The 17,097-nt window shown below is 41.7% G+C and overlaps 1 protein-coding gene across 2 annotated transcripts in view; it reads right to left on the bottom strand.

The window, feature by feature from the left end:
* Positions 1-2,381: 2,381 nt before the first annotated feature.
* Positions 2,382-17,097, bottom strand: part of LAMA4 (laminin subunit alpha 4) — a 150,233-nt gene continuing 135,517 nt past the window's right edge. For both annotated transcript variants that reach the window (XM_083176871.1, XM_083176872.1), the window contains exons 31-40: positions 16,689-16,847; positions 14,911-15,064; positions 11,408-11,601; positions 10,756-10,945; positions 9,312-9,467; positions 7,488-7,647; positions 5,093-5,223; positions 4,265-4,358; positions 2,694-2,813; positions 2,382-2,575 (exon numbers count right to left, since the gene is read on the bottom strand). In XM_083176871.1, the coding sequence (XP_083032997.1) occupies positions 2,430-2,575; positions 2,694-2,813; positions 4,265-4,358; positions 5,093-5,223; positions 7,488-7,647; positions 9,312-9,467; positions 10,756-10,945; positions 11,408-11,601; positions 14,911-15,064; positions 16,689-16,847 (1,504 nt within the window). In that variant the 3' untranslated portion in view covers positions 2,382-2,429. The remainder of the gene's footprint in view (positions 2,576-2,693; positions 2,814-4,264; positions 4,359-5,092; positions 5,224-7,487; positions 7,648-9,311; positions 9,468-10,755; positions 10,946-11,407; positions 11,602-14,910; positions 15,065-16,688; positions 16,848-17,097) is intronic.

Below are 17,097 nucleotides of genomic sequence, written 5' to 3'. Positions count from 1 at the left end.
CTGAGACCATATATCTTTTTGGGGTCTCAATTTGGATATCTTAAATGTTGAGAGCATAATTTCCCTCTCCCCCGAACCCTTCCCACCTGATGCCTAAAGCTAAGAGTGCTGGCTGTAGGAATTTCAGCATTGGCATTTCCACCCATGTCAGGATTCTGGCACCAGGATTTTGACTGCCAGTATCCTGATTGCTGGTAAGCTTAGTAAGAATGTCTCTGTTCTTTTTTGTTAGATTATTCTTATTTTACATACAGTATACAGTATAATGGTCATCGTTTTTAATGTTATTTTTTTGCATTGTATTGGTTTTCCATATTATACTGTTTCTGTAGTATTTTATACCAGAGCTTGATTGATGAGCATTTGAAAAGCGCTTGCCTGAACACCACAGATGCTACTCTTTGATATACATTATAGAAACTGTAAATAATAATTGTTCGCATGTGATTTGTGTGCAGTTCGAGCCCAACCTAGTTCAAAAAGTACACGCAGCACACTTTGAGCTGCGCGATGGGATGTGCGCAGGAGCGTGCATTGCACCCAAAAAACACACCGTGTATGGGCACCTCAACTTTTTATTGACGGATAAATAATTTACCCGTTGTCCTGAACCAGTGCTAGCATTTTGCAGAGGAGGCAATGAGCTTGATTTAGAAGTAAATATAGGGGTGATTCTAATCTACTCGCTAAACAGTGAGTTCAGCCCGGTGCCTATGGTTGTGGGACTGCGCATAAGCATAGTCTTTTACGCGCATGTGCAGGTCCCCTTTGCAAATAGCTTTGGCAAATTGTCGGCAAGCCTTTTACAGGGATCGGGGCAGGCCATGGGAACGCCCGCTTCATAAAAACACTGGGCGTTCCCTTGGGAATGTGTACGGGATGATGTGGGCCAGGGGAGGGCGGTTGACTTCACAGGATGTCAGCTGCCCAGCCCTGTCTTTGTCCCGGCGCTCAAAAATAAAAGTCTGTTTCCAATAACTTTTACTTTGAAGCCAGGAGAAATAATTAGATGGTTGGCGACCATCAAAGGATTTATCCGGCAGCGGCGGCATGCGAGGGGATGTATTTTCATAGCACATTCCACCCCATGGTTGCGAGGGGAAATGGTGGTGGTGGGGGGGCTCTCGTGATCAGTAAGCTACGATCTTCAAAGCTTACAGAGGCCCATAGCGTATTGTATACTTCTCAAAAGAGACATGGATTTAAAGCAGAGCTTCTATAAGAAGAATCACTATAAACAGGAGTATACATTATATACAGGAGCCTCATCTAACACCTGCTGTGGTAAACACTGAGGTGGAAATTCAGTAGTCCCCCAGGGCACAGTGTCAGGTCCCCACTGCCTTGTAGTCTCCAGGAGATTACCATGTACAAGCTGAGAACATGCTGAGCTCCGGACCCACTCTGCTGCTGGAAAATTTAGTGTGAGTCCCATCCCCTTACCTGTAGGGATGGCCATCAACCATCTATGATTCTAAATAATTGATGGTTTATGGCTGCTGTAGAATACTTTTGCAATCGATGGGGGAGATCCAGATGGTTTCCCTCCATCGATAGCACAGCAAAACCGATGTTTTTCTTTTGCTCTGTCCCAACCCCTGCAAAGCCCCACCCCCATGTTTTGAATCAGTCAAACAAAATAGATGACCATGGATAGGTAAAAATATCGATGGTCAACCATTGCATAGTTTTACAGTATCGATGACCAGTTCCACTATTGCCATGCGATTTATCACATGTAAAGAATGGCACATGAAGTGCCAAATCGTATGTGAGCCTCCCGGGGAGCAGCCGGGTGGCTCACAGGAGAATTGGGTCCGACTTGTCCTTAGGACAAGTCGACCTAATGTATGGGGGTCTTTAGTAAAATTACCTCTTTGACTCAATTTAAAACATCTATTCCCACTATTCTTTTCTTTGTAAATCATACCTATTTCACAGGTAGGCACTGTCTCTTTTTGATTCAATGTAAGTGAGCTAACACAATAATTTCCACAATATGACAGATTTATTTTCAGTTTAAGATGTGCTTAAATAAAAATAAAAAAACAAGCTATACTGCAGGTGACAAAGCTTTTAAACTAGATTGGTATTACCATATATATGAAGAGCACTTTATTTTGTAACATATGTTCATGTGTTTTGACTAGTAATTTCTTCATCTTTGGCAATCCATTCTGTATATACTAAAATGTATTGTATGTAAAGACCATATCCAACATAGCCAGGTATTCCATTTAATAAAATGGTTACACATTTGAGGACTGCTTACCCATATAATCGTAATAGGGCTGCTGTCTGAGGCTGTGTAGCACACAATATGCTATTTGTAGCCCAAACTTTTCCATCATACTGAATTTCATGTGCATTAAAACCAACAATCTAAAGTAAACAGATTTATTACAAACTTTTATTGTACACAGTGACTGTTAGAACGAAGGGCAAGTATTGATGCTGACAGCCCCACTGACAAGGGATGCTTTACTGAAGTTCACTGGCCGCTTGTCAATCACAAAGTTGCGAATGCACCCTGTGAATGAAGTTCTTGTAGTCAGACTTGGAGCAAGCAAAGACTCTAAGGATAAGAAGAAAATACAGAAACATGTCAATAAGTGCTAGTACACCGGAAATGTAGTAAAATAAAAATATAAAATGTGAAGAGCATGAGTAAGATATTTTGTTCCTATTCTTACCTGGTACTCCTCCAACAAACACAGGTTCTTTAAGGATGACAAGCTTTTTGTTTAAAGGGCCAACTACATGGTTTACCTCAGAGTCCACATCTAGTTGCACCACATTGGCTTTTCTTATGACTGTAAGAATACACAAGAAAGTAAGCATGGTTTTACAACAAAGGTGGTTATTCTGGTTCAATTGCAAAGGCACAATCCCTCTCTAATGGACAAAACCATGTGCACTGGAGGTGATGCAACCAGTATTTATGATGTAACATGTGCAGAGAGAATTAGATTTGGGTGGGGTTTTTACTTTAAACTGATATCTATATTGCAGTGTAAAAATAAAGCAACAAGTATTTACCCTGCACAGAAACAATAAAACACCCAAATCTAACTCTCTCTGCACAAATTACATCAGCCCCACCTGCAGTGCATATGGTTTTGTCCATTAGACAGTGATTGTGCCTTTGCGAGTGAACCAGAATAATCTCCAAAGAGCAGACTATTTCCAGGATCCTAAACATTTCCAAGAACAAAAACACAATAATACTTCTAATACGGTCTGCCATTTAAGAAGTACTGCTTCGGCTGCAGCCCATAGAAGCTAAATTACAGTCACTGCGCCTGTACTAAGTAGATGACAGTCACTGGGACTGGTGCATGCATTTAAGATAGGGGGGCCAGGTGAAGGGGTGGAGGATGTATATTAGGTTGTGCATACCACCCAACATGTCCCAATCCAGGCGGAACAAAATGCTCTGGACTTCCCACTTAATATATGATTTTGGTCACCTGGCTTAAACTATTTAATTTATCATAAAGTAATTTTAACAGAGGTAGTAAAGTCAAGGTAGAGAGGATTTTGTCCATCCTGGTATGGGTCATGTGGGGAGGTATGGATTGTGGGTATCTGGTCGACAAGTCAACAATGTCACTAGATTGACCACTAATGGTCAACAGTGAGTAGATCAACACCAAAGAATGGTTGATATACACTAGGTTGACCCAAGCAAAAGGTCGATATGAACATGGTCGAGAATTTTGTCATGATTTTTTTAACTGACTCTTTCTTACTTCACAATGAAAGTGGGCATAGAATTGAATTATAATAGTGTGCCCAACGCAGCGAGGCATTGTGCCCGAAGAACGGTGAACACAGGGGTAGATGTATGAAGCAGTGATAAGGGAGAAGCAATAAAGTGCCTGGTACTTTATCACTGGCCAATCAGCTCCTAACTGTCCCTTTCTAAACACAGTCTGTAACTTAACAGTCAGGAGCTGATTGGCCAGTGATAGAGTAGCAGGCACTTTATCACTTCTCCTCCCTTATTACTGCTTCATACATTTACCTCACACCTAGCCATGCGAGGGGACGCGGTACACAGAAAAGGGCCGGAGGTAAAGTATCCCCTGTTGTGTTCCCCCCCTTCCCCCTTTATCCTGGCTATGAATACAAGCTAATTGTCATTACACATGGTGCATGAGCATATATAGTGATACACGTACTGTAATATGCCCCTAAACAGAAGTAATTTTGCTACCTTCCGGTAACTCACACATTTACAGCAAAGGTACTTTTTACATACCTGCAATTCTGTGCCACTGCCCATCGCAGAGGCTTTGCTTCGGTACAACATTTGTAGAGAACCCTTTATTGCCAAATTTCACTTTCACTACAACCTATGTTGAAACATAAACATATCTTTAGTAGAAATAATATTACATTACCAAAAAATGCTACATTTGTTTCACTGGGATAAAAATAAACTCCATATAATAGATATACTGTAATAAGGATCATTATTATTGTTATTATTTTTATCATATATAGTGGTTGCATACACAGACGCAGGATTGTTCACATGGGCCATATTCCGATAAATAATCTTTGCTTGCTATAGAGTTGATGCAAGTTTGGATGGTGCAACTGTTTAGGATCTAAAGACGCACCAAGTGGTATTTGAGACCATTCAGTCCTTGTACGTGCAGATACATGTATTTATGTATGTATGTATGTATGTATGTATGTATGTACGTACACCAGGGAATCACTTGTAGTACTATTTGCAAAAAGTTACAGATACAAAACCTGGAATAGATGCACACAAGAATACCTCAGAATTAGGCACATAAAGTCCAGGAAATAAAAGAAATAAAAAGTACTCTGTGATTGGTCAATGTGTACAGTATATATATGCAATGTGTACAGTATATATGCAATATTGCTTTATACATCTGTCAGTTGGTATGTACCCAATAAACAGACTCTGCATATTTAAAAAGTGCTTCAGAATGGAATTGCCAAAAGTCTTATGATAAAACAAAAGAGATGAGGGTCAGCTGGTATGAAAATATTTTAGTCTATATATTATACATGATAACCAAAGTAATGAAATGAAACATGACATTATTACCTGTCCATCCTTAATGTGCATATTTAGGTATTCACCATTCACGTTTTGGACGTGAAACAATATTCCAGACCTACTTCGAGGACGAATTTCTATTACAAACTCAAACTCTACTCCGCTATGGAAGGATTCAGCTACAAAACATAAAAGCATATTGCTGTAAGTACTGTATGTATTTTGCTATTTAATAACTGTTTATCTAAATAAATAATATGCACATTGAGGTAAGTCTGATAAACGGTTTGAAAACCACTGAACTAGAGATCCAGGCTCAGCAGGATCTCTAGTTCAGTGGTTTTCAAACCATTTATCAGACTTACCTCAAAGTGCATCTCTCCATGCTCCACTAATCCTCAATGTATCACAGACATCCATTGAGTTCTTGAAACATTTGACTCCTGGACATTGGATTGCATTCTACAAAAAGGTACCTTGGGCTGGCTAAATTACAACTATTGTCGGGCTGTAAACCAAGCATCCATCTTGGCTGTAAACCAAGCATCCATCCATCTATAAACAACTTTAGGCGGACTTCCTCTGAATTCATTCGGATGCAAGCTTTGATCAGTGCAGATCTAATCAACTCATCCGTGGTGACTACATTACTCCTATAGGTCCAACAATTTATGTTTTATGTATTCTATACATGTATTTTTAATATGCTATTAAATTCTATATATTTTATTCATTGATGCATATACTTTTTATGGTACTTTTAGCGCTGCTTTTCTTTGTTTGTTTCTTGTTTTTTATTACTTTGGGGAATTGACCATCCCCAAAGCAGGTGAGACCTGTATGCTTTGACAAAGGAGCGCAAGCTCCGAAACGTTAGCTACCATCTTTTGAAAATACAATTTTTGAAAAGACCTCAGAGTGCCGCCATTCATTTCCTACCATTGTTTCACTGCACGTGAGGGCACCGGGGCAGCTGAGCAAGTATTGGAGAGTGCCAGGCCGCGACCCCACAGACTATATATATATATATATATATATATATATATATATATATATATATATGTATGTGATATTTAAATGTAACTACTCCCAGGGTTGGACTGACCTACAGGGGTAAATGGAAAATCCTTTGGTTGGCACCACTGCCTGGGAGCGCACTTCCACTAGGGATCAGGTTCCAAACTGTGCAGCTGAATTATACAATACACATATGTTAATAAATAATGCACATGACTATGGTGTATAGTCTACAGTGTATTGCGGATATTAACCTAGTATATTATAATATTTATCAAGGGTTCCAGACCATGAATTCTCCAATGGTAAGCCAAGCCTCCATGGCAGCTAGCCACACACCCTCTGGAGACTGGCCACAACCATACACATGGACCCTTACTACTACATTCCACTGTTGGGCCCTTCATGCCCCAGTCTTACACTACTACTCCTGTTCTCACTAGCAAAAAGTGGTTAAGAGGGAGGTCAAAATATGTTAGTAGCCATTGTGCTGCAGGGAATGTCTGCTACTATGTCTAGGTTACTACTTCTACTACTAATAATACTAATAATATTAACAGAAGCAATAGAAGTACTAGTAGGGCTTTAACAGTTTTAGGCATAAATACTACAGTAACAATGTAACACTTTATTTTCATTTAGTGAATTTGAGGGAGCTGTATGAAGCCATCCAACGAGTGGATAAATTGACCATAGCAGCCAATCAGCTACTACATATCACTGTATCAAATTAACTTTATAAATTCTAGATAGCACATGATTGGTTGCTGATCTTAAAAGTGTCATATGTCATCCCACCTAGGGATGCCAATCCAGGATCGGCGGGATCCCAGGATTTAGGGCATTTTTGGACGGGATTTGAATCTCCAATCCTGGGATTACAGGATCGAAATGCACATGCGCATTTGATCCCCTTTTCATGTGTAGCGCTGAGCGGGCAGGGGAGGAGGCGGGCAGACACGGCGGTGTTTGAACACTGTGTGGTTGTGCAGCATGACCACTAATATCACGCTGCACTGCCTGGCAACAAGGTTGTGTGGCTGCGCAGCGTGATGTGAGAGATCACATCACACTGCACAGCCACACACTGATTCCCACGCCACCGCCTCTGCCCAGACCCAGTGTTACCCATCCCCTCCCCGGCCCGCCGAGTCACCTCATCTCATCCGCTGCATGCCGCTGCACATTTCCTCTATGGTTAAAGGTAATTTTATTAATCATTGGGCATATCAGGAGGCCAATCCCGGGAATCCCGGGATTGACAGTTTTTCAATCCTGAATCCCAGGATTGAAAAAATGGCCCGGGATTGGCCTCCCTAATCCCAGCTACAGTAACTATTGTTGGCTGGTTAATATTGACTAAGATGGTTCTGTTAAAGAGTATGGCTAGTATGCACTACAGTGTTTTCATTCATTCAACCTTTACCTAGAATCACATATCCTCCTTCTGATGAGATATAGGATCCAGATTCCATGGGACCTTCAAAACAAGGTGTCACACTAAATGTCTGAGATGGGGAGGCTACAGAGTGTCCATTCAGCTGCAGGTCTCCAAGACACCCATTAAAACTGTACACTGAACTGATCTAAGAAAATAGAAATGTGCAATAACATCAGGATTTAGTTTGATAAAAAAGTTTTAAAAAAATCTAAAATACAGTACTAAAAAAAAAACATTTTGTTCACACCAAAAAACATAATATTGTCTTCAAATCATTAAATAACATTTTGTTTAGTTAAAGGTGTTTATAAAAGGTTGTAATTAATATTTCTGAAAGCATGACTTAACTTCCATCTTCTTTTACCACTCGAATACACAGGCTCATATTCAGAGCTAAATGGGCCATGGGCTATAATTACTAAACGGCCTAAACTTTGTATGGCTGAAAATGCTAAAAGGCCTATACTGAGAAGGGGAGTAGCTGTGACCAGTGCGGTGTGGGTGAGGCCAGAGTACAGGGGGTGTGTACACACCCTATAATAGCAGCCCCACAGTCTCAATACAAACAAATAGCCAAACTGCATAACTGTCACAACATTCTATTATGTTTGGTGTTGACCTGGTTACGATTGTCCTCCTAGTTCAGCTCTGCCTTGCTCTGCTCTATGCTGTCAATCAATCTTGGGTAGTCTGGCCATTGCAGACTGATTACAGTACCTGAGTGAGACATGCTCAGCTCTCACTGATTGGGAACCTCGGAGGCTCTAGCTCAGTGTTGACAGCTGCAGCTCATTAGCTCCCTATATGAGGAAGTCTCTGGCAGTCAAATCCCTGCCAGAGTATAGGTTACACCAGCTCCAGCATTCCCGTGCCTTGTCCATTGCCTTGAGATTCCGAACTATCGTATTTGCGCTCGGCTAATTTCCTGACCACTCTCCTGCTTGAACCTGACCTGTGTTATCCAGTGCATAATCTCGGCTTGCCTAGTGACCATTCTTCAGTTTCATCCTAGTGTACTGTGAATTGTGCTTTCCTGTGTATGACACGGCCTGACCTTGGACTCTCTTTGCCCTATCCTTGGGTACCTGCTTTGTCCATTCTGCTTTCAACCTGGCTAGACGACTACGATTCTCCATATCCTGTTCCGGTATATACCAGCTCAAGAAGGGGAACCTGACCAAGGGGCCGTGACCTGTATGTCGGGTGCCATAAAATCCCAAATCCGGCTTGGAGGGGGCTTGGAGTAACACTCCGCACCCTTGTGTCAAGTCACGCCAATCCTGAGCTGGTAGGCTTAGTTATCATAGTTTGTGACAATAGTTTTGTAAGGAAAACTAGAAATCCAATTGTAATACTTATAATGAAAGGCTTATTTTTATGTGGAGACCTGGAGCTGTAGATTCATGCGCGGTAAAGTTAATCTCCACTTCCATTACTATTTCCAACTTTGGAAAAATGAATTTATTGTCATATCACTTTTTCTTCCCATACCCTCCATAATTACTTCAACCTTCCATTATCCACCTATCTTGTGTTGTTTTACTGTTACTTGCTAATACATTTTAAAAACAATGGTCTGTATCGGGCTTTTGTGGCCCTTTTGTATTTATGTTTGTTTCTCTATTGGTTGACCATTCCAAAATAAAGAATTATTTAAAAAACAACCTAAAACTCCCATTGTACTTCATAAGCAATAACCTACAATAATTGCCTAGCACTAGCATAAGATTGTGGCACAACACAGAAAATATGACTTACACAATATTAATTCCTAACATTGCTATTGGTCTTCATTTATTGGATCATTACCTGTACATTCTTCACAGCTTTCTCAGGGGCCACACCACCAACATAAAGCGGGGCAGCTACACTCCATGTGGCATTGGTGGCAGGAAGACTGTCTTCCAGCAATCGTAGCCCATCAATTATTAATTTGCCTTTGTTATTGTCACGGACACATATAACCTAGTTCCAAATATAATACAAAACATTAAATTAGTGAGGAAATGAAAATGAAAATAAAAAATATTAGACTTAATAGCATAGGATCATCATTTTCTACGCTATATAATTTCCATAAACAGGATAGCTACAGTTAAACTTCCACTATTCAGAGCCGCCTGTAGCTCGATCTAACAATCAGAATGTCAGGAAATGAATTAGGCCATGGAAAGTTGGATTTTGTGGAAAATAGATATAGTGCTAAAAGTTGCTAATTCTGGTTGTTAGATCAAGCTACAGATGTGTCACTTTTCATGCGATCCGTCACAGCAATACGTTGGAATCGCATAAAAAGTGGCCTTTAAACTATTCAACCCATAAATCATGAGTATAATGTGTGTGTTAAAGATATATCTTTTGTGATCTGTTGCATAAGATATATCTTAAGATATATTGTTAAGGCCCCCATACATTAGTCCGACTTGTCCTAAGGACAAGTCGGACCTGATTTCCCCTGCAGCTCCCTGGGAGGGGGACACACGATTAGGCACTTGATGTGCCAAGTTTTGCATATGATACATCGCATGCAATGTATCATATGCAACTCCCGGGGAGCTGCAAGGTGGTGACTGGCTGAGAGAGCGCTCAGCCAATCACAGGCTTTCCATTCATTGTATGGGCTTTTTTTTCCAGCGCTGACAGCTCCTGGCTCCCCCTGCCCGGCTCTACATTACTGCTGCCTCTGTGTCCCCCGCAGTGTCCGCTGCATCTGCCCTACTAGCAGCATCTCCCGCCAGCCGCCTCGTAGCATCCCCTGCTCCCTACAACTTGCCCGGAGCACTGACAGCTCCCTGCTCCGGCTCCCCCTGCCTGTCTCCCTCGCCGGCGTCTGCCGCCTCTGTGTCCCCCACCAGCCACCTCACAGAGCTCCCTGATTTAGCAAATGTTATGTGCAGCCGGTCCAACCACCCGACTCCGATACAATGCGCACGGGACCGTGCATCGGGTCAGACCGGGTGTCTAAACATGCGATTTGGTCCGATTTCACTGCTCGATCCATCTGAATCGGGTGAAATCGGGACCAAATCGCATAGTGTATGGGGGCCTTAAGGGAAAATAAGCAATTGTGTACAAAATCCTAAACACAGGAGTCCCGGGAAGCTGCTGGGGAGTTCAGGGGAAATCACATGCGACATCAACTATATATATATATATATATATATATATATATATATATATATATATATATATATATATATATTACAATAGGACTAGCTGAAATGAGTTATTACTGCAAACAACCATGACTTACAGTGTGCCATACACCATCATTATACTTTTCTTGGCTTGTAATTGTCAGCTTTTGTTGGCCAATATTAAACATAAAGTGTAGCTGGCCTTCAGCAAGGAAAAGAGTTATAAAGTTCCCTTCTTCTTCATCTGATGCATAGAAGACCATTCCATGGGATGAATATGTTCTCAAGCGGAAAGACAATTCAGATCTACCAAGTATAAAAAATAATGCATTGATGTGTTTTACAGCCACTTCTTTATGCATTATAGTCAATTTCAAAGTTTTGCTATACAATCCTGGTAATTTCAGTGGGGCTTCTCTACATCAGCTTCATAATCTGTTAATGTAGTGTTTGGACATAAGGTCATATGATGAAAAGATTATGTCATTTTATTTAAATAACTACATATGTATTGTGTCTGATTTGGATAATTCTGATTATTATAAATAGAAAAATAAAATATCAATGCTGCAGTGGTAATATTCAAAATTAAACCAATGCACCAACTTTCTTTTTTTTCAAAACCAACACATTAGGTTGGTTTTGTATATTTTATGAATTTACCATGTCCTTTTCTGAGACAGCTCTTTACCTTATTGCCACCATACTCAAGGGGCAGGATACTATGCTGCAATCACACATGTGATGATCACATAGCCCACAACTTACTTTTGATTGAATTGTTCAGGAATGTGCTTGAATTCATGGCGACTGCTTGCAGTTCCACCGTAGAGATAGGCATTTCTAATGGTTCTTTGTGTGCTAGATGATAAACACTGTGAGGCATCGTCTGGCTTTTCCTCTGTTTGTATACCCTTAGTCTCAACTATTCTCTGTGGGGACTTTGCTTTATGTTTTCCAACCTGTATAGGAGAATGAGAGCATATATATATATATATATATATATATATATATATATATATATATATATAAAATAAAAAAATATATCAGACTAAGAAGAGGATGAAGACAATATTAAAGATATATAATTTTTAATTTACAAAGCAGGAGTAAAAAAGGATAATAAAGACAACAGCAAGAGACATGATCCAATGGTGTGAGGTTACGGTGACATTATGACATAGGAAAGGGAAAGGAAACTATAATGAGTGGCAGTAAGACAAATTACCAAGCTAAAACGGTGGGTGAACCACCTTCTAAGAGACCCATGTTGTAGCATGAAAAGCTACGTTTAAGAACTACCTCCATCTCTAATGATAATGTGTGAATGCAAGGTAGCTAGAACATAAATCAATTTTCAGCTACTCTTTATCTATGGGCATGGTTGTCCAGTTTATTGTAAATAGGTAGGAGATTCTGGGCAAAAAACAATTCCAGGGCAGATTCCTATTTTGAATACTCTGGTTTTTGTTTTGAGGTAATCTCAAGGCTAGTTGGATAGGATGGTTACATTTAAAATAGACAACTGAAAAGGTTCTTCTGAAATTACAGCAATTAGTCAATCAACTGCTCAATATTTTTTAACTATCCATGCAGACATCAAGTTCTGCGCAAGGGCAATGGCAAAATGGATGTAGCAAAAAAAATAAAAAATGTTCTAAATCTTATTACAGCCTCTATTGCATCTCATAACTTTCTGATTGCACTTTCCATTTCTGCCTGCATAACTCTGATTGCCCTTCCATGTCCATCTTATCAAACCCTCCCGCCATATCTCTCTGATAGCACCCTACACAGCTGTCTCAGGTCCTCCAAGCATATATAACACTGGGCCCCTTAGCAGTCCACACTGACACATTCCCCCTACAGTTCCCTCACTTTACACTGTCACTGTCCACCTCGTGGCGCTTTCCCCGGCCCATGGTGTACTAGCACCACAATGGCTCCCACAGAAAAAAATACATAAATGAGCCATGACAGAAAAAGAACACATAGGCCCCCCACAGGAAAATAGGCAAACACATTGTAGTGCCTCTTACACATAGGGTAATGCCCACACAAGTAGCACCCTTTATACACAGAGTAATTACCACTGTAATAGCACCCCTTACACATAGAGCAATGCCCACTGTAGTAGCGTCCCTTACACATAGAGCAATGCCCACTGTAGTAGCGTCCCTTACACATAGAGCAATGCCCACTGTAGTAGCGTCCCTTACACATAGAGCAATGCCCACTGTAGTAGCGTCCCTTACACATAGAGCAATGCCCACTGTAGTAGCGTCCCTTACACATAGAGCAATGCCCACTGTAGTAGCGTCCCTTACACATAGAGCAATTCCCACTGTAGTAGCGTCCCTTACACATAGAGCAATTCCCACTGTAGTAGCGTCCCTTACACATAGAGTAATGCTCACGGTAGCAGTGTCTCTTAAACATATAGTAATGCCCATGATAGTCGCACCCATTGCACACATACAGACAGGGTCACATAGGCATATACATAAACATATACCATATAGGGACTGTCAGGACTAAGACAGATATGTCAGAAATGTGCAGCTCCCTCCTATTCCACAGGCAGGAGTAAGAATGGAGAGGTGCCCAAAGTATCCCCAACCCTTTGGATCAGAGGAACATGTCCTGGGATCCACTGATCCTGATGCAGCACACGATCCCCTAACCCCTCATTATTACCATAGAGCAGCAGCAGTGAAGGACTCAGGAGGCTGTGCTGCTGCGTGTAGCGCTGTCCGCCTCTAAAGTAAGAAGATAAAGAGGGGTAGGTGGGATTCCTACTGCGCAGTATAGCAGTAAGTCACAGTAAGGGCTTGGAGGAAACACGAGACCTCCAATAGGTATAGAAATAAGAAAAATAGGGATGCCCTCCACCATAAATTAGCGCTATAAATGAATATAACTCCCCTATTTGCAGGCCTCTATCTGGGTTGCGTCTCAAATGTACAGATGGAGCCGGGCTTGTCTTTGCAGGGGATGGCGGCAGAATCGCCAGCTGCCATCCCCCGCCAGCCGCCATATGTATCTGCGAAATGCCTGGGTCACTGCCTTGGATAAGTAACAGCTGAACTTATTCGGGCGACCTGATAGCCACCAGAGGGACTACATACGGGGCCCCGTGAAATATACCATCTGGACCTCTGTGACGTCAGCCAGCCCTAGATGAGCGACACAGCTTGTTTTTTAACTTGAATATTTTTGAATAAAGGGTCCATTTCATTTTTTATCTGGTGGAGTTTTGTTGGCCTCAGCACACAGGAGAAAGACCATTTGACACTCTGTTTCCAAACCATCAAAGAGTGAGTACATGGAAAGGGGGAATCCCTGTCCTTATTGGAATATCCATACAGAATAAAGAGATCGTTTTGGCCATATTGTGATATACCTTAATATTTCCAGATAGTGTGAGTGTTTAGAAAGGGGGAACTCCCCGACCATTCTATCCACCGCTAATAGTTTCTTGATTGACCTGTAATTGGCATGAGTGTGCCTGCAATCCAACAGTATTATACGAGGGCGGAGCTTTCTGTTTTTTTGTCTTTCATACTCAACCATCATGTACATTTGAGACGCAACCCAGATACGGGCCTGCAAACAGGGGAGTTATATTCATTTATAGCGCAAATTTATGGTGGAGGGTATCCCTATTTTTCTTATCTCTGAGGTAAGAAACCTGGCCAGCCCTGCTCACAACAATCTGTCAATCCTCCCCAGTGTCAGCAAACACACCTTTACTTTGGATGTCCTCAGCCGCAGTCACATATACTATGAGTGGCACACAGAGCATCCGGCGCTGTATCTTTCATCACTGCCTGTGCTGCTATACAATCGGAGGCTGCTCCCTGCGCTTCTCCCTCACAGCAGCCTTCAATCGTGTAGTGGTGCGGCCAATCAGCTGCATGTCTTGCTGTTATATAGATTCATCTTTGGGGAAGAAGCTCAGGCAGGTGGAGCTACAAGCTGCAGCTGCCGATTGCATTGCTGCACACACTGAGCGGCTGGCGCTGTATCGAACATCACTGTCTGCCACTTATATGTAACTGTGGCTGCGGCCCTGGAAAGCTAAAACTTTAGTGGCTCGGGGGGCAGATGGCACCCTGCCGCCCAGCCCAGTCCACCTCTGCCACCAATATATAACCTTTATACCAATCTTTAGAGTAGAACCCTTGTCATTACTATCCTGTTTCAAGTAAATCAATCAGTATTAGTAATTCTACCTACATTATAAACACATATCAATTATTTTTACTTACTCTATTTTTTTGTTTTCCTTTGCCTTTTGAAGAGTTTTTGCCACGTTTATGGATTAAAGCAATTGGGGGACTTTCAACAGGGCACCCATACAAAGATGCTTGAACCTTTTCTGTGTATTTCTGAAAGTCTTCAACTTCTATATCTCTGTCAATTCTACAATAAGCCAAGTAGAACAAAACAATATTTACATATCTATATTTTTTTTAATTGTAGTCAGTGATTTTCATGTTAATCCACTGTGATCTTAATGCAATTTTCTTCCCAATACACAGTATTTTAGCATGCATTTTTAAACACAATTCCAGATATGCATGACAAAAGTTTAAAATACAGTAAGTTGTAATACTGTTATCAAAATGTAATTAAGTAAAAAATAAATAATGATAATGATTACTTAGAACTCTTCCAATCTATATTACTTGTAGAGTTAAGTATTTCAGTCAGCATCTCAGGATGTGGTTTATAACATGGCAAACATAGTTCCATGTGTCAGACTGCACCACTACAGTGTGACAGGAGAAGTGTGATTGGTTATTGCATTTCATAGCAGTGATGTTTTGGACACTCTTGTGAATAATTGATGTGCTATTGTGTGTCAAGCAGGGCCGGTGCTAGGGTGTCCGGCGCCCTCCTGCAAACCATACATTTTGCGCCCTTTCACATTGCCATTGCAACAAGCTGCAGCCCGATTGTGAGAGTGTATGCAACATGCGATCCTATGGAGGATCTCGGGTGCATGTACATGGATGCATACACCATCTCAGTGCTGTTCGGCAAAATGTTGCAGGCACTAAAGGTACCCATACACGCTGGGAGAATCGCATACGTTATGTGCTAGATCGCATCGCACGGCATGCATGCAATGTGTGTTCGATGCAATCCGAAAGCAGTACAAAAAGTATGTGCAGCACTCGTGACTGAGGGGGAAAGGAGGGGAGAGGAGGAGATGGAAGGTGAGGGGAGGAGATAGAGGGGGCGGAGTGTTGAGGACTGGCAGTGGCACTGGCACAGCACACTGAGAAGAGGGAGGCAGCGCTGCTGCCTGTTCGTCATTTGATTGACAGCTGACAGACGCAGGGAGCAATTGGTAGGGGTGCGGATCCGGACATGACATGTCATCCAGGCATTCATAGACAGCGCTACATGCCTCAGCGCAAGTGTCCGTGAGGAAGAGGGGGCAGGTCGCAGGAGGAGGACAGTGTTTGCGCGGTGCAGGGAGCTGCTCAGCCTCTCCATACTGCTGCCCGCTGTCAGACAGGTGCTGCGGGCGGCGTGCAGGAGGCAGACAGTGAGGGCTGAGGCAGCTTTAGCAGAGCAGGGAGGGAGACAGCGTCTTTTCAGCATGGCGCCTCCCTGCTTTGCAGGAGCTGCTGAGTGGGTAGCGCCGGCCCTGGTGTCAAGTTTCACAACTGTAGTGTTAAAATATAGCATGTAATTGGTTGGAACATCTTATATACGTCTCTAATTTGGACTTTTCTTTTGGCGGACATTTTGTAAACCTTCTAAAGAGCATAAGACAGGATGTTGACATTATAAGTGATTATTGTCAACAAAATATACCAAAACCCAGAAAGAAATACAGTAAGGCTGCATGCCAGTGAACTGTAAATTCTAAACATACTCACTAGGAGATAATATATAAGGCATATAATCTTATCTTTCTGTTCTTGATGTAGGTGTTATTTCAACCCCAAAAAGTCTGCTTCCTTCAAAATGTTACCCTTTATAAGTTTTTACATCTACACAAGCTGGTCAATTAATATCAGGGAGGACAAACCTGTTGAAGTAAGCATTGCTGATGCATCCTGTAAAATTAGCATGTGATCCACTACTAGGAGAGCCTCCAAAGAAGAACTTTCTTGTCTCTGGAGGGGTTATGTCTTTTTTATCCATATCCTGGAAATTGATATCTGACTCATCCACCAGGAGATGATACCTGCAAGAAAAATTTGTGTATCCATCACTAAAGTACTGAGATTTACATTTTCATTTGATATTTTTATTAACCCATAGCTCCTAACATTATCAGAAGTGTCCATGGGAGATTAGTATGTGTGAAACGGACTTGTGCCAACGTCCCCTGGTACATATCATTTTGGGGGTATAAATGCAAGACGGCCCTGTTTCTTATGCTGGGGGCTGTCCAAGGACCCTGGCAGCTGATGGGAATCATCCTGCCCCTCCGC

This window comes from Crinia signifera, chromosome 3 (genome assembly GCF_055691185.1).
Source record: "Crinia signifera chromosome 3, ASM5569118v1, whole genome shotgun sequence".
Taxonomy (NCBI): Eukaryota; Metazoa; Chordata; class Amphibia; order Anura; family Myobatrachidae; genus Crinia; species Crinia signifera.
This window is presented reverse-complemented; position numbering and strand designations above follow the sequence as displayed.